The sequence below is a fragment of the Anser cygnoides genome, chromosome 2, assembly GCF_040182565.1.
Source record: "Anser cygnoides isolate HZ-2024a breed goose chromosome 2, Taihu_goose_T2T_genome, whole genome shotgun sequence".
Classification (NCBI taxonomy): domain Eukaryota; kingdom Metazoa; phylum Chordata; class Aves; order Anseriformes; family Anatidae; genus Anser; species Anser cygnoides.
Genome location: NC_089874.1, coordinates 68,346,589 through 68,372,701, shown reverse-complemented (window position 1 = coordinate 68,372,701; position 26,113 = coordinate 68,346,589). Strand labels below are relative to the sequence as shown.

Genomic DNA, 26,113 nt, shown 5'->3' with positions numbered 1-26,113 from the left:
TCCTCCATATTTTTTTTCCCTAAATTTGATACTGAATTAATCTGAATAAGCATTCTAGGGCTAATTCAAATATGTGAGATGTGGGTGGGTACAATCTTGTAATCACACTTCTTAATCCTAAGGTACATGTTAAGAATAAAGCCCTTTAATTTTATCTGTTAAATGTATTTGCAGTCTTGATGTCTGGGTCAGAGGTCCATCTGTAACACAGCACATCCTTAGTCTTCTGTGCTGTGTATTTATGACTCATTAACCTTCCTTGGACCTACATATGAGCAAGAATCTTAACTTATATCTTAAAGCCCAGCCAATGTAGCTTAGGTTTATCTGCTAATGATTAGTGAAACCACAAATGCTTGACAAATTATCCAAATGATTCAGCGGAGAATTTAGGAATTAATTTCAGAAGCTGCTGCTACAAACTGCTTCCTATCAAATATCGTGAAATAATAATGGTCCTAATGCTATACTGAACTGTCTGGCTGAACTTTGACATAAAGCACAGAATGACATTTAACATATTGGGGCAATCAATGACCTCTCTGACCTCTCATTGAACTGAATAGAAATGCATACTTTCTCACAATAGTTCTCTTCCTGCAAGTATTCTTAGATATGTCTATATAAAGTGCTCCTCAAAGATGCTAATTCTATGTAGCTTCTCTCAAACCTTCTGAAATACCTTAATCCACACAAATCTGCAGGTTGTATAATGTTTTGAACATTCTGTACTTGACAAAATCACTTCTGTAGCAAGTGCAGTCAATTCACCTTTCTCTAAAAAGAATGAGGAAAAAGTTCTTGCTGTCTTTTACTCTTACAGTTTTCCTGACTGTTTTAACTTGGAACGCTGTTGGACTACACTTACATAAAATCTATTTTGTTCTTTGTTACCTGCATTAGATGGTTGGGAGTTTTTGTTTGTTTGTTTTCTTCTGTGTTTCTGAAGGTCACTACCAACATGCTGACACTGGCAGGCAATCTGGTCCAGCCAGCACATTAGGAGGTCTCACTTGGACAATGAGCAGCTGGTTTCCTTGGTCATCCCTGGCTAATTCTCATGCCAGCAGCCTAAGTGTGAACAAGAAGCTGCTGTCCGAGATCCTAAGTGGAAAAATTTCAGTAGGTCCTTAAGTGGAGAAACTTTTTGGAATCAGATGATCTTCACATTTTTAATTTTGCTTTGAAATTTAGTAGGTAAGGAGAGTATCAGTAAACATAAAGCTAGAGCCAAGCAGACGGAGAAGATTCATCTGCTGAAGCCAAGGTGGGAGGCAGCATTTAATTATATGAGGTTTTGCTAAGCTTAAGGTGTTGGTGGGATAAAGTGTTGATGTGAAATTGGCATAGTGGGAGTAATGCAAAAAAAAATAAATAAGACTTCATATAGGGATTTTGTTTTGAGGGAGAATTTGGGATTTTTGCGTACCCCTCTCTGAGCTAGACTGCAAAAGAATTGGACCAACGATGATGAGGGGATGAAGGAAGAAGTGCAGCACAGGTAACCCAGACCACCTCAGCCCTGTGACACTTCTCCAGATAAAGCATTACACTTTTACATCAATAACTTGCCATCAGTGTGGCCAAGTGAGTCTGTGTCAGGGCTAAAACTAGGTTGAGATGGAAGCATTAAACATTATGACTGTCATGTAAGGAAATCCCCAAAATTGCAGAAAATGATACAGGTCTTTCAGCGTTATTTTTTTTTCTTTCATCCTTTGAGTCAGACTGTTAGGTCTCATCTCTTTTATGCAGTAAACCCATTTTCTTTATCTCCCTGGTGAAGCTAAGGTTTTCACATAGTAACAGAGCTTTTAAAACAGACACATACAGGCATGCAAATTTTTGCAAGACTTAGGTGATTGTTAGTGACACTCACTGTGTTTTCTCCTCAGGGGAAGGGATGTTTGCAGTATTCCCATCTTTTGCAATAGTTCTAGTACATCACAGTAGCTTGTGGTGACACTGGCAAATTGTAAAAATGTACAGTTTTGGTTTGCCCTAAATCTTTCAGAGCAGAGATGCACGACAAGCAAAAGCAAGCTAGCTTGGTTTGGATCTGTCACTCGTCCCTGCGTTTCTACCTTGAGTACTGCCTTATGTCCCTTGTCTTGTCCCCACCACAGGATCAAGCTCTTGCTGGATTTATAACCTCTGGCTAGTAGGCTCAGGAAAAGCAGTCGCACACTCTGGCTAGCCTAGACTTGATGGCCAAAATGGGCAGCCTATCCATTTAGACAGACCATCTGATGGATGCTTGGTTGCTGTACACCAGCCAGCCAGTGCCTGTCACTTGCTGGGCATGCCAAAGACCTGTGAGCTGGCCCAGTAGGTAAAACCAGCAGATACACTAGACAGTGACTGTCTGGAGTACAAACATGTGCAACTCTTGACCTAACAGGATTATTAGAAGAGGGTGAAGGGAAAGGTTAGGAGGAGAGAGAGGAACCCTGCACACTGTATTCATGTAGCCTCTTTAGTTGCTCTAGATTTGTGAGTGTTCTGTATCTAACCCTACTGTCATCATGGAAATTTGAACATTTCAATACAAATATCATACACCTTGGGAATGCTTTCTTCTTGAGAGAGATACTAATGGCTTAGCAGCCAAATATTCATGCCTCACTGTCCTGAGTTACAGTTTCCAAATCAATGCTCATGGCTGTTACTGACATTTTAATGGCAGTTCTTGCCAAAGCCATTGCAAGTCATCAGCTCACTCTTTCTCCCTCTGTTTCTTTTGAAGGCAGCTGTTTAAGATATACTTGCTTTTGCTGAGAAAGAAATAATGAAAACTTGATCCAGCAGGGATGAGTATCTTGTAGCCTCCTGTGCCACTGAAGTGCTCTGTACTCAGCCAGCAACAAAAGCTGTGATAGCAGCTGTCTTTACCAAAACCTATGAATTTTGAGAAAAGAGGATAGGCAATGGTGGAAGTAGGGAGAGTTGTTCTATTTATATTTTTGCATGTGCAAGAGTAGACATTGCATTAAACAGGGAAGATGGTGGGAGGAAGGGTTGAAGGACATTGGCGAAGGTATAGATGTCAGTGCTGACCATGGTGACGATGATCAGAAACTCTTTTATGACTGATGTTGAAACTAAAGTGTTTTACCCATCTCTCTTATGTGCATGGATTGCCACCCCACACCCCCATCATCTGTAAAGGGAAAAGAGTTTACAAAATGCCCTTCAGAAATATCTGAAAGAATTCCTTTTGCATTATCTCATATGAGACGTGTTACCTGTGATACCTACAGGAGAGGAGAGTTTGCTTTCTTGGATACTGTTGCTCTGTAGCCAGAGCTCACCAAGCGAAGTGGTACCCAGATCTTCTACCTGAAGGCTTAAAGACAGGTGAGAGCATCCGTAGAGCTGTGAGAGATCATGGAACTGTCTGCTACTCCCACAGCGAAGCACTGCCTGATCTCAGAAGTCAGGCTTTGGAGAAAGCCTCAGGGGAGACGTAGTCATAAGCCAAAAGTTCAATACATGGGAAGTAAAGGCCAGCTGAGGACTTTACATGTTTTTGGCTGTTTCTTCCCAGTCAACCAAAACAAGCCATTTGCAGGCAGTGTGAGTCCCTGCATCCAGCTCTATTCCTGAAGAGAGGTGATGAACTATCAATTTTTTATCTGCAAGAAAAATTAATCTCTCCAGGTAGGATAAATTGGGCAAAAGGGACCAAAAGATGTGTTTGCAAAGGAAAGGTTTGAAGATGGTATACAGGAAACATCAGAAAAGATTACATCTGCCACTGCATTTTTTTGTCTAAAGATCTCTGAAAGGTGCCTGGGTGTGAGGGAAAGAAATAAATATATGCACTTCTTGTCTTTTCTTTGCAGTAATCATCACAGTCTTCTCTTTTGCTTTTTATTTTGTTAAACCTCGAAAAACTGATCTGTCAATATCTGTGGGTTCTTAGGGATTTTTTTTGGTGGAAATGCTTTGGTGGTTCATGTCAGAGAATGTATCACATAAACATGGCGGTTCAAGTGGGAGAACATAATGACTGTGCAGATATATTGGGGGTTTTACGGTTATTTGGTGTGTTGACACCACCAGTTTGTTACACTTATTACTAGAGAAAAAGCTGAAAATGTTAGTGTAAATTTTTTAAGAGGACCAGATAACCTGCAATGTGGTGAACTTGGATTTGATCTGTGTTTTAAGCCATGTTGAATAGCAAAACACCCAGGTCATTGCTATCAAGTTGAAACATAGAGCATAAGAGATATGAAGAAAAAAAAAAAAGTATTTGTTGACATCTGCTTTTACCTGCTAGGCTGCATGTCCCCCCAAGAAATCACAAAGGATGCTTACACAGAAAGGAGAGCAAGCATTTACTCAGCTGGTGTCAGATGTAATAGGGGCCACTTGCATGCACGGCTGTTTATAAAGAAACAGCTGGATGTGACCATTGTTCAACGACATTTAGAAAAATAATAATGAAAGAGTGTGTGTCCTGCTGTAGTAACTGGCACCGTGCTCTCAATTTTTTATTTCTCTTTTTTTCTTACTCTATTCCCAAATTGCTAATTAGAGTCAACAAATTGGCTGTAGAATACAACAAGGCATCATGCAGTCTGCCAAAAGGAGTGGCTGGCATCCGTACAAATTGGGTTATGATGTGTTTGAAGACTTAATGTTGAAAAATGCTTTCAATATTCTCCTCATCCTCCCTGTCCTCCTACTGAAATGACTCAATCCCAAAGGCAGCAACATACTACTCCATTAGTATCAGAGGTTTGGCTAACAGAAATGAGCTTCCCCATGAAGAAACATGTTCCTCTACAAATTAAGTTTCATCATTGTTCTAAGTAACCGGTAAGTGCAGCCCCAGAGTGATGGGTGATTTGGACATAACCCAGCTGAAACAGGTAATAATCACTGCAGTATCTTGGCTTGGCAGAGTTGTCTGGAATGCAAGACTTCTGTAGCTCCAAAGCAGCCTCCGTAGATCTATTGCAGTCCTAAGGTGCTGCACAAAATATGCCCTGTGGCTGTATTGTCCCTCATTATGCCTCATCACAGAATCACAGAATTGTAGGAGTTGGAAGGGACCTCAAGAGATCATTGGGTCCAACCCCCCTGCCAAAACAGGCTCCCTAGAGCAGGTTGCCCAGGTAGGCATCCAGACGGGCCTTGAATATCTCCAGAGAAGGAGATTCCACAACCTCCCTGGGCAGCCTGTTCCAGTGCTCCATCACCCTCACTGTGAAGAAGTTCTTTCGCATGTTTGTGTGGAACTTCCTGTGATCCCTTTTGTGGCCATTGCCCCTTGTCCTGTCCCCACAAACCACTGAAAAGAGGTTGGCCAAGTCCCTCTGTCTCCCACACTTCAGATATTTGTAAACATTAATAAGATCCCCTCTCAGTCGTCTTTTCTCAAGGCTGAACAGAGCCAGGTCTCTCAGCCTTTCCTCATAGAGAAGATGCTCCAGGCCCCATATCATCTTTGTGGCCCTCCGCTGGACTCTTTCCAGGATATCCCTGTCTTTTTTGTAGTGGGGAGCCCAGAACTGGACACAGTACTCCAGGTGTGGCCTGACCAGGGCTGAGCAGAGGGGGAGGATCACCTCCCTTGACCTGCTGGCCACACTCCTTTTAATGCACACCAGGATCCCATTAGCCTTCTTGGCCACCATGGCACACTGCCGGCTCATGGTCAACCTGTCATCCACCAGGACCCCCAGGTCTTTCTCCGCAGAGCTCCTCTCCAGCGGGTCATCCCCTAGCCTGTACTGATACATGTGGTTGTTCCTTCCCAGGTGCAGGACTCTACACTTGCTCTTGTTAAACCTCATTTGGTTTCTTCCTGCCCAGCTCTCCAGCCTGTTCAGGTCTCGCTGAATGGCAGCACAGCCTTCTGGTGTGTCGGCCTCTCCTCCCGGCTTTGTATCATCGGCGTACTTACTGAGGGTGGACACTATTCTCTCATCAAGGTCATCGATGAAGATGTTGAACAAGACCAGACCCAGCACCAACCCCTGGGGAACACCACTAGTCACAGATCTCCAGCCAGACTCTGTGCCGCCGATCACCACCCTCTGAGCTTGGCCAGTCAGCCAGTTCTCAACCCACCTTGCTGTCCACTCGTCTATCCCACACTTTCTCAGCTTTGCTAGCAGTATGTCGTGGGAGACAGTATCAAAAGCCTTGTTAAAGTCAAGGTAGATGACATCCACTGCTCTCCCCTCGTCTACTCAGCTGGTGATGCCAGCATAGAAGGCAACGAAGTTGGTCAAGCACGATTTCCCCTTAGTGAATCCATGCTGACTGCTCCTCATAACCTTCTTCTCCTCCAATTGTTTGGAGATGGCATCCAGAACGAGCTGTTCCAACACCTTTCCAGGGACAGAGGTGAGACTGACTAGCCTGTAGTTTCCCAGATCCTCCTCCTTGCTGTTTTTGAGGACCAGAGTGACATTGGCTATCCTCAAATCTTCAGGCACCTCTCCTGTTCTCCAAGACCTTTCAAAGATGATAGAGAGAGGTTCGGCAATCACCTCCACTAACTCCCTCAGCACACATGGATACATCCCATCAGGGCCCATGGATTTGTGTGCATTGATCCCACTCAGACACCCCTGAACCACTCCCTCATCAACCAGAGGGAGCTCTCCACTTCCCAGACTCTTTCTCCTCCCTCCATGGTCCAGGAATCCTGGGGGGGGGGAATTGTTTGAAGCAAAGACAAAAGCAAAGAAGGCACTCAGTATCTCCACCTTCCCAGTGTCTCTCATTACCAGGACACTGGTAATGGATATGGGTGCATGGGTATATAGCCATGGTATTATATAGCATGGGTATGGGTGACAGAAAAAGTTGGATTGCCTAGAATGGAGGTTGATATTTGAAAGTTGTTCTGTACTGCTCTGCCTGGTACGACAGCATCTGTACCTGTTTTTTACTGGTATAGTGGAAGGCACATTTGGCTTTCAAGGCTATGCAGCAATTTGTACATTTGTTTTCTTATAGGAATAATACAAGACTGCTTTTTACCCAAAATAACATGCTACAGGTGAATTCAGAGGAGACATTGGATCTGAGGATGATGTCAGGTGAAGAAGCAGTTCCCTTTTCTCCTGCAATCTCCTGCTTTGTGGAGCTTTCAGTTAGACTAGGTTTCAATTGCTTTCAGTAAGCCCAAACATAGAGAGATGATCTTTCTTATAAAGGGAATAAAACTAAAAGCATTCAACTAAGTGGACCTGACTCCTGCTGCTGTGATGTCTCTGTGAATGCAGAACCTTTTTTATCACCTTGGCCAAAAATATTTTTACAAGTGTTGCCCTGTTGATAATTGGGATCTTGAGCAATTACAGTCTTTTCTGAATGAGGAAGCGTGAGAAACTGTGAAGAAGCCTGTAGGTGTGGGCTTGTAGGTTTCAGTGCCATCCAAATTCCTCCAAGAATAAAGCCAGACAGTGTTTGGGCCACAGGGAGTGCAGAGTTGCACAAAGGGATTTGTACAGCAGGAGCTGGCTGAGGTATATGATATATATATTTGCGGATCCTTGGCTGTAAAGTGTGAATGTCTTATTTCTCTGATAAGTTTCTGAGTAAAGAAATGTAGCTGTTGTAATAAAAATAGTGCTAAATAAGCTTAATGCACATGATCACCTTTCAAGTTTGTATCTGTCATTACATAGTCAGCCATTTATAATTCTTGCCATATATCTTCACAAAACAATCTGCAAAATCCTTGGCTAAAGGCTCTTTCCAAGTTCAGATGTGCTGATTGTCTACTGGATTTGGAAGACAATTGCATGCGTTGTCACGCTGACTTACTCAACCCTTTGATTTTGTTCAGAGTTACTCAAGCCTAAAGATTTTGAGAGTGTTGGTTTCCTTTTCTCTTTGACACAAATATTTCATATAAAATATTTAATCCAAACAAATTGCAGATAAAAAAAACAGAGCTTTTACACAAATTTTTACACCTCAGAGGGGAGATGGGTCAGCTTGAGTCAAAAACACCAGCTTTAGAGTCAGGCTATCTGAATTCCTTTCTAAACATGCTAGATTTCCAAGGTAACTAGAAGCAAGTCTTTCAGCGTCTTTTTTTTTACCTATAAACTGGCTTTAAAGGATATTTAGTCATTTCTTTTATTTACTTGCTAAGACTTAGTGGGTTTCCTTTCAAATATTTTAATTGCTTTCAGATAATTGCACTAATGTCCATGAGTAAATAAGTTTTAGTAACTGTGATATATGGTACATAGTGGATTACTGTAGAGAGTAATAAAATTCTAAATAAAAATGAAGCATGAAGTAGGATGTATATCAAATATTTTTATTAGTTTCTTCACCAACTGTAGAATTGTGACATTGGTCCCTTAAAAAATTATTTGTCCAAAGATTAGGAATTGGATCACAGAATTTAGTAGTTGGCTCTGATCCAAAAAATATTTTTGTTACTATCAATTTAAGAAGTTCTTGTTTTTAATTCTCTTTCTGGACTTTTTTTTTTTTTCTGGAAAATCTTTTATGTTCCCTACATGTGGTCCTATTTTAGGCATACTCCATAAATATTCCCATTGTTGCAACTAGTGGAGTATTTAATATTATCTCAGATTGTCTTATTTCACTAATATTGTAGATGGATTAGACATATAAAATCCAAATATTTTAAAACAGTAGTACTAACCTGTCATCACTCATGGTATGATTCATTCTAGGAGTCAAATGTCCATGAATGTAGATCTTTTTATTATTTTCCTCAATATGCTGAAAGTAAATAGATTTTCCTACTGCTTTATATTGGTACAACTTCTTACTTTGGGGGGCAGGGAGAAAAGAAGGATTTATATTTTTCATCTTGAAACTCAAGTCAGGATTGTTGTTTTTTTTTTTTCCTGATTTTTGTTTGTTTTTTCTTATTTCCCAGTGTTTCTACCCCTGTGGTCTCTACCTCTTTTGGAAGAGAACTTCTGAAAAAAAAAGAGTGTTGTTTTTTTGTTTGTTTGTTTGGTTTGGTTTGGTTTGGTTTTGTGTATGTGTGAAAGTTCATCATAACTGAAAGAAAACTCAGTGAGGGCAAACACCCTTGAGTACTCAGTATATACATCTTTTGCTTCATAACTAGAAGAGATAATCATTTTTGTCACTCCGCTTTTCATTACACATATAGATTAATCTGTCATCTTGAACAATAATCTGTTTTGTATTTCACTTACATGACTCTTTTAGTGTTTTTCTAGGTCCAAAGTCATTTTAAACTTATTTTGAGGAATAGAAGTTGTGTTAGTGAAAACATTTGTAGTATTTCTAAAACATGCCTGTGGAGGGATTAGTTGAAGTTTCTGGCCTTGGGTAGCATAGCTCTGTATTTCTGATTCTTCTGATTTCCACTCTCCTTTTGTTGTGTCCTGAGCAAGTAGTCATTTGTTTGTTTGGCATCATTTTAAAGGCAGGTTGTCTTTTGCCTTGGGTGAAAACAAATCACAATAGTCTATCTTTCTCAACTGTTCTGTCTCATGTCAAATAATTCTGTCTCATGTAAGACTGGTATTCTCCAGCTTTTTCAGACGTGTTCTGCTTAGTATACTGAAAGCTGCAGGTGCTGTGGCTCCTGTCTCAATGCAATCCCACAAGTGTACATGCAAGTCCTCTTCCTGCACCATGAACATTGGGCAGGATGCAAATTGGTAATCTGCCAGGGTTGCAATGCTACCCCACAAAAGCTTTGTCCCTCTGCATTGTGTGACCAGCTATGTGCCTGTCCCAGGATCCTATGTGCATGCATCCACCTCAGATCTTGTCTTTGTTGTGTGACCTGGCTGGAGTTCTCTTGTAAGGTGGGACAGAGGGAAGTTGAGAGGTCTCTCTGCAAAGCTGTGCATCATTTGGATGAAAACATGCTTGCACTGTCCATAGCACTATCCTTAAAAATTTGTCATTAAATGATTTTCCCATGGGTATGTATGTGATGGAATCCACTTCAGCACCTGCCCTGTCTTTCTATCAGGGCAAGTAAAGAATGACATCGGTCGTGTGATAATATTTTCACATTTTATATAATAGGCTTTTTCTTGTCCCTGGATGTGTTGCACAAGGGCTGGTGATTTCTCTTATTCTCACCACCTAAAAGAAGGTCAGTACACTAATGGAGCAGCAGGTACACTGAAGACATCCCTAATGCACCACCTTCTACTGACTGCCTGCCCCAGTACTCCCCAAATTTATCTTCAGCAATGCAAGTGAATCATTTATCCCACCTTCATGTTTTCCTAAGGAAAAAGAAGAATGGAGAAAGAAGAATTACAAGAAGCTTTCTCTGAGAGCTTGAGAGTTACTTGACAACCTTTTGACAGAAGAACTGTGTATGTGCAGAGAGAAATGATGTTTTAATTTGTTCCTGTAAGGCTCCCGCCTTAGATGCACAGAAGGAGAGAGGGTCATGCACACACCCCTCAGTGTCTGACCCACTTGGGCTCGGCAGCCATTTGGCAGGCTGCACCATGAGCCACACCAGCAGGCAGCAGTTCCCAGTGCAACCAGCTTGCTCCTAGTAGCAGGGATTGCTTCCCCAAAATGCGGTCAAGTTTCTTTTCCTTATGGGATGAGTTCAGCTTGAGAAGAGACCTATATTTTCTCCCCTTTGATGGAAGATGAGGGTAAGACAGGTAGCTTCTTTTGGCTCTGTCTCTCCCTATGGCCACTACACACAGGAGGATGCCTCCTTTTACTGCACTGAGACCTTCTCTGCCACTATCAGGTGAAACAACAGTGTCTTAATGCAAAAATGTCTACTGTATGCAGCCTTGTATACAATGGATCTACAGTAAGTCCCTTTGTTTGCTTAGGCCCTAAGCAGCATTGTTGGAAAAAAAATGCCACAAAAATTGCCTCATTGGCCTTTCCTTAGCAAAACATGAAAACCTCTTTTATGAAACTAAAACAATTAAGGCAAGAAGAGAGAGAAGAGATATTTTGGTCAAATAACAGCCACTTTGGATGCATTTCCATCTCAGTGTTATGGGAACTCAACAATTCTTGGTGTGCTTTTTGAGCAAAATCCTTGGTGTGATTGCTCTTCTCAAATGAGCACTGTGGATCTAGCTGAGAAGGGCTGTGATTTTTGTGCTCCACTGGCTGCCAGCAGTTGCAAGCCAGCACTATAGGACTTGACAATCCATTGCACATCGTCATCTTTGCTGCGTGACCAGGTGGCTTTGCAGCCTCTACCTGCTTTAACCTCTCCTGTTCATATCCTTTCTTCTAGTTTCTTACATTTTTCTTGATGGCTCTTGATTAAACTTAGAGCAAACATGCTGATATCACACATGCATTTCTGCATCTTATCAAAACTGGCTGGCCCTGTGAGGATACCACCTGCCTTGTGCAGAACAGCATAAGCTGGCCCTGGAGAAGACAGGAGGATAAGGCCTTGAAGCTTTCTGATGGTTAAAGAAGCAAATTCTGCTCTGGAGAGCAGTTCAATATTACCCAAGAGCTCTGAGTAGGGCTATTTTACAGAAACAGCTGTATTACTCTGACAGTATGGCTAATCTGTACTTATAGGACTGTTTTCTTTTTATTATTGTGATACAACTATTTACAAAACTAGAGTTCTTTTTTTTTTTTCTTTTTCTATTTGTCGTTATTCAAATAGCTGAAAATCCATATGAAAAGTATATTTGTATGTGTGCCCGGATGTTAGTGAGGCCAGCTGGGATTAAAGTCTCATTTATACAATTTGTAAAGGCTTTGGATTTTTTCCTACAGTTTTCAGCTGTAAGCTGGAATTTAGCTTTGTCAGACTGCTGAACGGCTTGCACAATAAAGCTTCCAACTAAAAATATTTTCTGTGCAACAGGGTAAAGCACACAAGGGAAAAATATTCATTTTAAATGTGGTGACTTCAGTTGGTTTGAAAAAAGAAATTATATTTAAAAAAAAAAAGTGCCCTGTTTTTTTACAGCTTAATCAGAGAGCTCTACTCACAAGTAGCACAAAACAGAGAAAGCAAAAGGCAAAGAATGGTAAAAAGCTCAGTGGGCGCACACTGTATGTTCAGGACGCTCATTGGCATGCGGTAGCAGACAGCACCATTGCACAGCATCTGATACCCTCACCTCAGTCTTGCCCAAAGGAAGAGCTGCTGAGATGCAATTGGTGGCTGAGCTGACCTTCTAGGGCTAGCCAGCTATTCCCGTTCTAGCCTGTTTCCCATTGTAATTCAAGAAAATTTTTTTGCTTGAACTGTGCAGGATAACAATCCAAACTGTGTCTGGGTGCTTTGTTTTCTGGGGAGTGCAGCATCACTCCATCTCATTCTTCCTCCTTGCCATAGCTGGATGGGTGGCAAGAAAATGCTTTCTTTATATCCCCCAGCTCAGGACCTCGTGAGACTTGGATTTGGATGTGTTATGCTCCTGCTGTGTATATAATACATTATGTATACTGATATATATATTTATATTTATACATATATAAAAGAAAGCAGTACCTCCAGCTCAACAGCATGTTTCTTAAGCTGTCCTGTGGCTTGTGGAGTTGAAAATCTACAAATACATGTAATCTCAGGAAGCGGGTGGTGGAGTCACTGTGCGCTTAATTCCCAGAAGAAGGCTTTACAGCCTAGCTTAGCACAAGTTGGGCTTGCAGGGAGAGAGTACCGCTACAAAAGATGAGAAATTAAATTGCATCTCTTCACTACCCATCAAAGTTTTAGGGTTTTCGGCTTATTTTATTTTTTAAATTTCTTTCTTTAAATAATCTTGAAATGAGCTCTGTTTTCTCTTTGATTTTACATGGTGATGCTTCTCATCTTTGCTGGCATTTCACAGCTGCTTGTTCACAGCTTTCTCCCAACACAAGAGCAGAAACAGACCTTAAAGCAGAGGATTGTTGTCTTTTTGGTGTTCTTTAGCTCTATATTAAAAGCCCTGCATATTTTTCTAATCAGGATTACAGAATTAATTTGCATGTTTTATCCTCTGGTATTTTTTTCTGATGGAGTGGAGTTTGTATCTCTTGTGAAAATTTTTATGCTGCATCGACCTCGCTTGTTTTTTGTTCATCTGTTTTTCAAGAATCTGTGGATTAAAAATGAAGTTTGCAGAAAGAAAATCCTTCACTTAAGTAATTCAGATAACTAATCAAAATTGCTTAATGTTCTGTTGTTTCATTTGCTATCTGTTTGTTGTGGTTTAACCCGGCTGGCAGCTAAACACCACACAGCCGTTCGCTCACCCTCCCCCCTCCCTCTCTGGGATGGGGGAGAGAAACGGGAAAGTGAAGCCGGTGAGTTGAGATAAAGACAGTTTATTAAGACAGGAATATAATAATAACAATAATAATAATAACAGTGATAATGATAATAGTATTAATAATAATAATGTGTAAGAAAACAAGTGGTGCACAGTGCAATTGCTCACCACCCGCTGACCAATGCCCAGCCTATCCCCGAGCAGCCGGCCCCCCCACCCCGGCCAGCCACCCCTATATATTGTTTATCATGACGTCAGATGGTATGGAATACCCCTTTGGCCAGTTTGGGTCAGCTGTCCTGGGTCTGTCCCCTCCCAGCTCTTGCTGCACCCCTAGCCTGCTCGCTGGCAGGACAGAGCAAGAAGCCGAAAAGTCCGTGGCCTGGTGTAAGCACTGCTCTGCAACAATTAAAACATCAGCATGTTATCAGCGCTCTTCTCATCCTAATCCAAAACATAGCACCCTACCAGCTACTATGAGGAAAAATTAACTCTGTCCTAACTGGAACCAGGACACTGTTATATTTTAGTTGTTATATTTTGACTGAAAATAATTTCATTTCATTAGCATTAATGCAAAGTTCAATGACCAGATTTTCCTGAGAGTGTTTTAATGTTGCTCTCTGCATTCTGAAGTTGATTTATGATTTTTTTTGTTTGAATTTTGCCTTACTTCAGTGGATAGGTACAAAGGATAAATTTGTAATGTTTGCTTTAGCATGTTGCATGCATATGAGTGTCATAAATTTGCTAATGATGCTTATTGATTAATTCTTGTTATTTGCCTTTAAAATATCCAGTACAGGGTGACCAGGATACAGAATTTCTTCCCTTTGAAAAAATATTGAGACGCTGAAGTGTATTTTACAGCAAAGGAAGATAGGGGAAAAACAAAAATACAAAATTTCATCTGAAATGAAATTTCTACGGGAAAATGCATTCAGATAAAGTGAAATCTTTCCTTTTGTTTATGGGGGAAGGTTTGTTTCAGTGGCAACATTTTTGTTTGTATATTTGTGATTTCTATGTCATAAAATAAATCCTGTAGATCATACACAAATAGAATGAATGTATCCTGTAATTTAAGATACCCTCATAAAAAAGCTTTTTGAAGCTAAAATGTGAAATGTTCCATTTTCGTAATATGAGCTTTCCAGCTTTAGGCAAGCATTTGGATTTGGACTTCTTTCGATTTGGTTTCAAATATCCAGTGGCAGCTTACTTAATTTTCATCAGGGCTGACTGGTAATATTACATGTCTTTCACATGATTTTCCTGTGATCACCACTAATAATGACAGATATGGTTCATGTCCCCGCTCCCCAGCACAGCTGGTGTACTCTTTTCCTCAGGAGAAGCCTAAAAATGGAGTGGTTGAGTGCTGGAGGTGAGAAATGTATTGAAAACTGTATGGAATATTCTTGCTTATAAAAATTTTGCATAAGCTTATCCATTACTCCTATGGTGCTACTTGATTAAAGCAAACACATTGCTGCACTAAAAAAAGGGCTGGGGCTTTTAATACTCATTCAAGTTTTTCTGTTATTAAAGCACAAGTGTTTGCTTAGCTTTCACACTTTCTAGTAAAGCAGAATTTTAAAATCACAGTATTCCCCACTGCGAAAAGCACGTCAAAATGTAACTCAGCTCCATGGTAATATTATATAACACAAAGAATGTCCTTAACATTTAAGGGTATTTAAAAATAAAGACATAGCAGTCTTTGTGGCACAGAAATAAAGAGAAATAGCTTCAACCATTCCTGCTTCTTTAAAATGCATACAATTAATATCCTTTCTGTGTGAATTTGATTTTGTGGAGAGAACTTGCACACATTCTATTAGTGGTAATAAGGGAAGCGTTAAATTTTTACAGTTTAATGCTAGTAGTGGCATAGTCTTCCGTTATTCTGGCCTCATGGAACAGCCTTTGCAGAACATGACTTTAAAATACAGGTCAACAGTAAAGGATTTTGAAACAAGGGGAAAATGCTCTTATTTCTCTTTTGAGTGAGCCCTTTATTTTAGTATCTATAAGGAGAACTGCTCTGTTCTCCAAATCCTTTCTCCCCAGAAGAGTCAGCAGGCACATTGTGACTTACTGGAAAGTTAAGAGGCTGAAAAGCTTTAGAAGAGACCTTATAATCTCCTATAAAATGTATGCAGGACAGAATCATAGATTTGGAGCTGATGGTAGCTCTCCAACACATAAGAGAGAAGCGTGAGATGTTTAGATTACTCACAAAGTGTTAATCCTGCAGAAATGAGGAAGTTTAAAAAAATTCCCAACCCTGTTGTTTATACCAGATTAGCTAGTACAAAGAAGCAAGCATGTCTTCTTTCATTGTTTCTTTGAGATGTGTAATCTCTTATCAATTTTACTCTCCCAAAGTTCATGTATGGAAAATGTTACCATTACAAATACAGAGCCTACCCTTAAATTGTGTTAGCTGCAAAGCAGCGTATTGTCCTTTTAAGAAAACAGTGCTAATTAGCTTTCTGTTCTTACAAAAACAGTATTGATCAGACCCAGGAAAACATGGTAACATGGGAAAAAAATATGGGGCAGAAGAGCATTTTTCCTGGCTAATACCTCTTGCTAAGCCTCTTCCAGCCCAGTTATCCAAACTTAGTTATATCCATAGTAATGATTGCAACTCCGTGCTGTTGACTGATATATTATGCTCCTAGCACATGCAGAAACTGAGTGGACAAAATGGAATCAAATACAGCAAGTAGAAGACAGTTTGTTCCTTTCTGGTACAGTTTACATGAAAGCACACAGTTCCTGCCAACAATGAAGGTAGGATCTCAAAACACCAAAGAACTGCAGGTTCTGCAGAGCAACTTGCCTCCATTCACATATGTGAATGGAGGCAAGGCATTCATTGATGTGTCAGCTGCCAAGCCCTGCTCTGGACCTGATTACTGATCATAACTGGTTCCTTAGTGGCAGAGTTGCAGGAATTCAGAAATCTGCTTCACAGACAGACCTATGCATAGAATCATAAAATCATTTAGGTTGGAAAAGACCTGTAAGATCAGCAGGTCAAACCATCGCATAACACTACCAAATCCACCACTAGACCATGTTCCTAAGCACCACAGGCACACGTTTCTTATCACTGCTGTTGTTTGCTACTAAACACTTCCCAGTGGTGACAGAGGAATGAACTAGATCGTGATGTTCTGCTTTACATGAAGCAGATATTCCTGTTTAACTATACTGACACTCAAAAAATCCAGAGATTGACTGGAAGCACTTAGTTGAAACCTCTGCTCAGCGTAGTTGGTCTCTATTGAGCATCTCTTAAGGGTTAGTGCTGAGTAAGAACTACACTGTTAGTCTCACAAAAGGTGAGATTTTATTTTCTTGTGAAATGGCGTATGTTAAACAAAAACTGTGGATTTTCATGTGCTTTTCATTTTATAAAGAAAAGTCCAGAGTCCCTGAAGAAAAATGTAAAGTTTAGACTGGGTTTTGTGTTTTTCTTTTTTACCCAAGGCCCCAGATTTAATAAATGGAGTTAAATCATTGAATTTCTTCAAGTATGGAAGCGATGAGAGTCCAGCACTACTGACAGTAATAATTTCTGCGGGGGTTAGCATGTTGACACTGGTGACTAACCTTAACATTTTGATTTCTAAGTTCTTCTGCGTCATCTCTGCTTAATTATGTAACAAGCTCATGGACTTTCTAGGTTTAAGACCTCTATTTTAGTAATTAGTACAAGGGGGGAATTGCCTTCATAGCTGTTGTGGTTTAACCCGGCTGGCAGCTAAGCACCACACAGCCGTTCGCTCACCCTCCCCCCTCCCTCTCTGGGACGGGGGAGAGAAACGGGAAAGTGAAGCCTGTGAGTTGAGATAGAGACAGTTTATTAAGACAGGAAAATAATAATAATAATAATAATAATAATAATGTATACAAAACAAGTGATGCACAGTGCAATTGCTCACCACCTGCTGACCGATGCCCAGCCTATCCCCGAGCAGCCAGCCCCCCACCCCGGCCAGCCACCCCTATATATTGTTTAGCATGACGTCAGATGGTATGGAATACCCCTTTGGCCAGTTTGGGTCAGCTGTCGTGGGTCTGTCCCCTCCCAGCTCCTGCTGCACCCCTAGCCTGCTCGCTGGCAGGACAGAGCGAGAAGCTGAAAAGTCCTTGGCTTAGTGTAAGCACTGCTCTGCAACAATTAAAACATCAGCATGTTATCAGCATTCTTCTCATCCTAATCCAAAACATAGCACCCTACCAGCTACTACGAGGAAAATTAACTCTATCCTAACTGAAACCAGGACAGTAGCCTGTACTGTATTCATGTCATATCAAAATATCTTGGTTACTGCATTTGTAAGTGCAGTAAATTAACTAAAAATAAACAACTGTGGCAGTATGCAGAGGAACAAATGGGCCCAGACAGGAAAGAGAATGCACAGAATTAACTCATATTTACTGGCTCAAGCTTATTTCTCCTTCCTGCAGGCGTCTGGGTAAATCAGCTTTAACTTACAGGTAGGACCTTAGTGCTTACGTGCTTAGGACCCAATGTCACCTTCTATAGGAAACACATGGGTGTGCTGTGGGTTTCCCTGCAGTAACCTGTGGTTATGTTGCCTGGGCATATGGCGTATGCTCCACCACCAACCACTGAAGGAACAGGGGTGAAGTGAGTGCCCTCTGCCAGGTGGAAAAGAATACAGAGCTGAACAGTATCTCATGGCTTTCTAAAAGTTTGTGAGCTCTGGGGACAGATCCAGTAGGTTCCGTTATTAACATCAATGATGCTTATTGCTGGACGTAACAGACCAAACTGCAGTTGTGAGAACATCCTCCCAAAAGGTTGTCTGCCTGCTTCTCTTTCTCATTCTGCTTTGAGGTCCTCAAAATAGTGTTTTCCATAAATAAAAGCAGTGATATACTTTTAGGAAAATTTTATTTTTGAGTGTACTAATGGGCTAATGTTCTTGCATTATCTCATAAACTGTGGAAATAAAGGCTATTTTTAAAACCTTCCTGTGCTGTTCCAAGGCTTGTTTATGCTTTTCAAAAGGCTGTAGTTTTGGAATTGTAATGTAGCAGGGGAGACCAGCTGTTTTGATAGTAGTCAAAACAAAACAAAACTTTGAGTAATGCCAAGCAGATATTTGCTCAGTAATTACCTTTACTTTTTGTTCTAGTATCAGACACATACAAGATACAAACTCTGAAGAACTATTCAGAAATTAGTATCTTTATGCTCTAACGCTGTAAAGATCCCTTTTGATATAAAGGGATAGTAAACAGTTTGGTTTATTTATTGTAGAATCATTCCAAATATGTTGTTTATTTTTTGTTTTAGGTTCTTGAGGACCCAGTCTCTGGATTGGTACTATAATAATGTGAAGAGCCGTTTTAAGTGTTTTGGAAGTGCCAAAGTCCTGAAGAACTTATACAAGAAGCATAGACTGGAAAGCGGAGTTTGTCCTGATGTAATAGGTAAAAACAGCTGTGTTCATGTCTTATTAGTTTACCTACTTTAACACACGAGCTAAAACAATGAAAATTCTGAGATTATTCCCCAAAATAATAATTTAAAGGTTATATTTTTTTCAGAAATATCATAGTAGAGAGAAAAAGAGGTGAAGTGCCTTAGAGAGCTGTTTTAATAATTCAAATAATATTTAATCTTAATTATGCCACTGATAATCTTAATTATGCCACTCCTTCTAACAGCAGAATTGTGATCTTCAGTCCATAAAGTAAATTGCAGTTTGCATTCTAGTCCATGTCTCAAAATTTATCATAGTCCTGAGTAGTCAATTGATAAGAAAATAATCTTGCATTCAACATTTGGCTTGAGAACATATTTTATGGCATTTGAAGCAAAATTTTGTTAACATAGGATACATTCCATATATCTAAGTTGACCAAAACTTAGATTGTCCTCACTTAAGGCTTTGCTTTCTTAAAGATTTCAAACAGGCCACATTTTATTGTAATGATGTTTGTAAATGGTTAAAAGATGCTGTGTTGGTGGCACCCTTTTAAATGAAGAGACACAATCCTTCCTGAAGTGTTAAAAACCCTGTAATAGTAATTGAAGATGTAAAATAGATTACAAGAAAGGGTATTTTGTGTCAGAGTGGTAATTTTAATGAATTAATCAAAGCACAACTGGCTGAACATTTGAGATTTCACTGGCTTTATTAGACTGGATACTTTTCTAATGTAATTCCTTCAAAATTTCTACAGCAACTGCAATTTTTATGTAGTCTTTAGCTTGTCTTTTTCTGAAGTTATATGATGGTAAGTGGACTCTCTAATCCTGAGTGAAAATTCTAGGTGTTTCTTATGAATACTGGCATAAAAACTTCTAGGAAGAAATGAGCAATGTATTGAATTCTGATATATTAGTCTTTCTGCTGTCTCTGCAATCAATTCATTTTTCTAGAGAAGATTCTTTAACAGCCGATACACAAATATGTGTAAAGGCAAGAATGCTCATACCAATCAGGATGGAAATAGGACAGTGGACTTAAAAATTGTGGGTATGGATCCTTCAGAACTTTACTATGACGTGTTGTCTTTCCTCAAGCCATATTGTAACTGAATTTGAGTGGAACTGTGAACAGTGCAATGGTGAGTTGGAGTGGCATGTGCTTGATCTATGAGACTTTTCTGAGGAAGGCCTTTGAGTCTAAATGTCGCTGATAACTTTCTTCTTCTGCTCTCCATGTGACTGTTAGGTAAACCTTTTGTTCCATTTGAAGATATATGCTAGTATACATGTCTAGGTTTCGGCTTATTTCTACAGCGTTGCCCTTTAAAATATATAATCAATTTCAACCCCAAATGCCATATTAAAAGCAAATTCCGCAAACTTAACTTTCACCATGTAAGTTTTATGTTCTAGTAGCTTCTTCCTCTCTCTCGTTTACAGTACAAATAATTTTCTAGGGCTTTCATATAAAAGCAGTGTGTTTTTTTGGCAAAAATGGCTGCAATCATGCTTTATACAAAAAGGTAGGGGGAATTATCTGGTTATCCCTCTTTGTGTGAGGTGTCACTGTACCTTAAGAGAATATTCTAATCTAATAATATCCCTGCTGTGAATGGATATTTCTTATACTAACACATGGTACTGTCATTTTTTTGAGCAGAAGGAGGTTTTTTTGAAGGGAGCTTTGAAAATGAAGGAAGCATTTGTGGCAGTGACTCTACATTCTGCAGACAGACAGAAGGTACACTGCTAAAAACTTATTCAATTAAAACTCAATCCTTACACTTTGACTTACTGGACAAATAGCCTAGAGTGTTGATAAGTCTTGTTTACAGATCCAACAGTCTTTTAGCTAAAATGTTTAGCAAGATACTAAAAATCCTCTGTGTTCACATGAACTTTGTTCGGATTTCTTGCTTTACTATTCCAGATATTACATGCTTATTCTAACATGATTGTCTTAATGTTCATTATTTGCTGCTTCTCTCTTCCTTCCTTTCCTATGCTTATATTTTTTTCATTCTTTTTCTCATATCCTCTTGGTGTTTACAGGAAGCTTATGGATTTTCCTCCTATGACTAACTATTTTTCTGGATTCTAAGATAAGCAGCTTAGAAATACTATGTTTTATCATGTTTAATATCTAAATTTAACAAATTAAATAGAAGTTGAGATTTATTGCTCTCTCTTAAGGTGTTTATTTTGCTATGCATGATTATGGATTGAGGAAATAAATTTAGCCATGAACAAACTGAGATTTGAAAATATGTCCAGAATAGGGGTCTGAATTTTGCAGTTCTTTATGCAAAATATATGTATATACTGAACACAGTGATTTCAATTTATTCTTCACCTAGGACACAGCATGATGGATACCCTTGCTGTGGCCTTACGTGTTGCAGAGGAAGCAGTGGAAGAAGCTATTTCTAAGGCAGAGACCTACAGTGACAGTCTGGTAACATTTTCTAATACGTTTTGTTAATTTAAACAGAACAATTATGTTGCTTTTAATTTGGGTAGTAGTATGAAAACAAGTAGATACAAAAGAAAAAAAAAAGTGACGACGTGCATCACCTGCAGAGTTAGGTATGAGTTTTATGAATTTGCATTCAAGATGTATGCTGTGTTTCAGAAGGTGATGCATGATGTAAGTACCTGCAATTTCTTCCCACAGTGCCAATAGGGCATATTACCCACTTTTTGATCTATACAATTTCTGTGGAAAGGCCATTTTTATGTGATCTTAGCATCTACAGATAACTGTCTTCATGCAGGACAAGCAGAACGAGGCTTGCTACTTGCAAAAACACAAGGAGGACCTCATAGAAGAGCTGGCCACAACCATCGTGCAGAAGGTATGGCAGACATTTTTTCCATAGCTTGTTCAATAGCCAAAACACAGTTCTTTAGTCTGGTGAGCTGTGGTTCTGCTAACAGAGAAGAGGATGACACCAATGTAGGAAGTACACAGTAAATGACAAGTTGCAATTTGAACTACAACAATCTAGGCTTAATCAGCTGTATCTGACAGAGAGATTAATCTACAAATAAGCTTAATCCAGTGCCTAAATTGATAGCCTACACCCTCAGAGCTGAGAGGTAAGACTCCTTCAGGTCTGTGATATGCTTGCTGGGAAAAGGAGGACCCTCCTTACTAGGATTTTATGTATATATTTCAGTTCACAAAAGGCACAAAGTTTTTCCACTATAAAGGAGCAGGCATTTGACTATACCAACTCTACTGAACTCTGAATCTACAAAACATATGAAAAAAACATTAATCATTAAAATACAATTCTGTTAAGGATTCTATGTGAGAGATGCAAAATACCACAGAACCCTGATTTGTGTGGCTTTTTTTGGGAAGCTTTGTCTTCTGCCTGTAAAGCTGCAGTTGGCTCAGATGCAGGGCCAAAATGGAGGGCTAGTGGGAACAAATACCCCTTGAGTTTGTCTGGACAGGCTGGAGCAAGGCAAGACAAACATGAACAGAGTGATTCTGAGTTTTAGGGATCAGAGAAGCAACCACTCTGCTTATTCAGTCTGCCTCCGTGTGAACTAAGCTCATTACCACATCTGTATATGCTCAATGGGAAATGATCCGTCTTCTTTTTTAATAGGGATATTAGAAGATCCATTCTCCTTATCAGGAGATAGTCCAAATGTCCAAAGTCTATATCAGCTAAACTTGAATTGCTACCACTTTTGTCAAAAGCTGCCTAACGAGATCTTTTATGCTGTAGAATAATGTTCTGTATATATTTTAAACAGAAGCCAGGAAAGTTGTGGAAATGAAGTGTAGCAGGAAATAATCTGTCAGTGTAGGGTAGTAGGTAATTTATATGACGTCTCTCTTAAAACGGTGTAGATTTGCAAAAACAAAAATAGTGTCTAGACACCTAAAACCTCTTTGTTTTCAGTAGAAATGAGTCTAGATGTCATGGGAGCCTTTGAAATTCCCCTCATATGTTGTATTTTATGTTTCTTTGCAAGTGTTCTTTATCTGAGAAAATACTTGACATTAGATGCTGCTAATGTTTAAAGTGTTACAGTAGGAACAGGTTTCCATGTTTATTTAATTCACCTCTGATATTCCTACAGGCATTGGTTATGACTAATTGTATTGTTGCTTATGTGCTTGCAAGCAGTGTGACTTTAGATGAGAAACTTGCAAGCAGCTTGTCAGAATCATCCCTGCATGAACTGTGAAAAAAAGCAAAGGGAAACTCCAGTGTTCTTTCTGGATAGTTTGCCTTGACACAGAGTTAATGTGATGTTCTAAAAAAGAAAAAAAAAAGTACTTTTTTCCCCCTCTCTCTCCATCTCCTGTGCTCCCACCCCACCTACCCCAACCTTACAGATTATAAAGAAGCCGAAAAGCAAAACCGAGCAGGCTGAAGCTGACTTTGAATGGCCACCATCCAGAAGCAGTGGCCTGGCATCCGTTGCTGTTTCAGATCAGAGTATGCTGACTTTTCCAGGGAGTCGCAGGGGATCCTACACATTATGGGTGAGTGACTAAATACAAATATTGATGCTTTCTGCTGCACAAAACTGGAATATTGAAATCCTGGATGAATATACTTACTGCCTAGAAAGGTACATACAGATTTGCAGAGAACAACAAGACATACTGCTCAGTTGTGTGATTTCCATAGCACATCATGGGCTATGAAAGTACATCAGAGAGATTGTCTTGCATTGGTGAGTGTGTTAGGGAGAACTAAGATCATAATACAAGCAGTCTTGCTGCTTGATTTGAAAGCTAATAGGATGCCATGCCTCAGTGTTTATTCCTTAAAAAGTTTTATGCTTACTTAGATTTAATTTGGATTTTTGCTGAATGTTATGTCTTCTTTTGTACAGTGTTAGATTTCTGTAAATTATATTTGTTACCTTAGCCATCTTAAAGAAAACAGTCAGTACCACAACAACAAAGAAGTAAAAACTTTAGAGCACCATTTATGCCTGACACTGAAGAGTGTTTCTTCCTCCTCTCACTTATTTCTCAGTACAATGCCTTTAGCTCCTGCTTATAAAGCTGAAGAAAATCTGACAAGCTGCATTAGTAACATTTTAAGAAGAGCAGCAAGGGAAAAGAAGTGAAAATAAGCCATAGGCTTGGATAGGCTGTTTCACAATAGGAGGGCAAAGACAGTGACAGATGAGTTCCAGTGAATTTTGATACAGTGGTTTAAGCTGCTGCTCCCAAATGTCCTGCTATTGCATTCATGTGTGCTTTCCCCCCCAGCAAAGCCATCAGAATTGAATGTGTGCTGTGCCTTAGCTCCAGTTTAGTATGCTAGCTTATGCTGCCAGTGAAAATAGATTTACACCAGAATTTAAGACTGTGGGCCAGAACTGCTGAGATATGTATGGAAGTATCTTCCCCCATCTATTTCTAAACTGGAGGAGTAATGCCTTTAAGCTGCGGCTGTTTACTGAGCAATCACAAGTCAGAGTGAGCATGTTTAAGCGCTTTGCTCTGTAGCTTCTAGGCAACTTGCTTGTAGTACATAGGAGCCAGGAGAGGGAGAGCTGATTTTCTCTCTGACACAACCAAGCTTTCTTTCTGGAGTTTAAGGACAGAGCCTAGGGGAACACACTTTTCATATCCTCAGTTATTACATCAGAAGCCTGTTGCTGTTTTGAGTTTGGAGAGTTAAACTTGAACCCAACACATTTTGAAATTCTGTTCTGAAATAACAAGTTTGAGTCTCAAATTTTCACCAGAGGGAGGTTCTCCTTTCATTTGAGAAATTGTAAACTGTGTGGAGGTAGACATCCACAGGTAGACTTGTGGAAAATTTCCATGCTAAGGTGAGAACAGCTGCAAAGAACAGCTTCAAAACTTCTGCAGCCATCAGTCAGTACGAGAGATTCAGGTGTGTTAAGTGGTTTATAAAAACTTTGTACCTTTGAAAAGTTTCTTTTTCCAGATTTGTCACATTTTGGTTTGTCTTCCATTAAACCAAGTGCTCCAGATTCTGTCAACCTTTCCATAAATTCAGTTTCTGCATTTTGCTTTGCTAGTGTTGCTCTATTGTTTGCTTTTGTCCTTTGAAGTATGCATGTGTTTATTTTTGCTTTGTTTTGAATAGAGAGGAATTAGTATAACTAGACATCCTTGGAAAACTAGAATAAGCCCAGTAGCTAATGTTGATGCAGTTATGTTAGCCTGCTAGGAAAGTATACTGAAAGGCCGCTTGTGCAGAGCAAGTGTAAAGCACTTACTGCCTGTTCGATGTTCAGCAGCAGCAATGGAACAATGCAAATTCCTTTTCCTAAGCTTGCTTTCATTTCAACTTCACCTTCATACAGCTATGAATGGTAAGCATGCATCTGTCAGTAGATTTGGAGGACTAAATTGCATCAATATCTCTTCTGTTTATCATTTGAGAAAGTTACCTTTTCTGTCAAAATTATTGCAATATTTTTTCTTTCCAAAACAAAAACTGTGATGTGCTAGAATCAGAGGGACTGTGTCCTAGTGAGGCCCTTCAGTCGGATACACAAGGTGCTGCGTGTAGGGAGGTGCATTTGAAGTGCTTCTACACAAACGCACACAGTATGAGGAATAAAATGGATGAGCTGGAAGTCTTGGCCCAGTCCCAAAGCTACGACATCATTGGCATAAGCGAAACCTGGTGGGATGAGTCCTGTGGCTGGTTTGTTGCAATAGATGGTTACAGGCTCTTCAGGAGGGACAGGCAGGGTAGGCGAGGTGGTGGGGTGGCGATGTATGTGAAGAATAGGCTGGACTGTGTGGAACTTCAAGTTGGCGATGGCAAAGTTGAGAGCCTCTGGGTAAGGATTAAGGGACGAACAAATAAAGGGGATGTCGTTGTGGGAGTCTATTACAGACCACCTGGCCAGGATGACAACGCTGATGAATTATTCTTTGCAGAACTAAGAGGTGCCTCGAGATTGACTCCCCTCGTCCTAATGGGGGATTTTAACTTGCCAGACTTCAGCTGGGATCACCACACGGCTGACACGAGCAAGTCCAGGAGGTTCATAAAGCACCTAGATGATAACTTCTTGGTGCAGGTGCTAAGGGAGCCAACTAGGAAAGGAGCCCTCCTAGATCTGTTGCTGGAGAACAGAGATGGTCTTGTGGGAGACGTGGCAATTGGAGGCCGTCTCGGTCATAGTGACCATGAAGTGGTTGAGTTTAGAATTTATGGTGACAGAAGGAAAGCTGCCACCAAAACTTCAGCCCCGGATGTGGGGAAAGCAGACTTCAGGCTGCTCAGGGAATTAGTCAGCAAGGTCCCCTGGGAAACTGCTTTTGAAGGCATTGGTGTCCATCAGTGCTGGTCCGTCTTTAAGCACTGCCTCCTAAAAGCTCAAGATCAGGCGATTCCAAAATATCGGAAGTCAGGCAAGCGGGGCAGAAGGCCGGCCT

The 26,113-nt window shown here is 40.1% G+C and overlaps 1 protein-coding gene across 9 annotated transcripts in view; it reads left to right on the top strand.

Annotated features, from left to right (window-relative positions):
• MYRIP (myosin VIIA and Rab interacting protein) overlaps positions 1–26,113 on the top strand; it is a 221,509-nt gene that overhangs the window by 141,272 nt on the left and 54,124 nt on the right. For all 9 annotated transcript variants that reach the window (XR_010829395.1, XM_066992319.1, XM_066992317.1 and 6 more), the window contains exons 4-8: positions 18,565–18,701; positions 20,366–20,446; positions 21,063–21,160; positions 21,480–21,560; positions 23,066–23,215. Coding sequence is in view for 8 of the 9 variants with exons in the window: in XM_066992319.1 (XP_066848420.1) it covers positions 18,565–18,701; positions 20,366–20,446; positions 21,063–21,160; positions 21,480–21,560; positions 23,066–23,215 (547 nt within the window). In the remaining variant the exon portion in view is untranslated. The remainder of the gene's footprint in view (positions 1–18,564; positions 18,702–20,365; positions 20,447–21,062; positions 21,161–21,479; positions 21,561–23,065; positions 23,216–26,113) is intronic.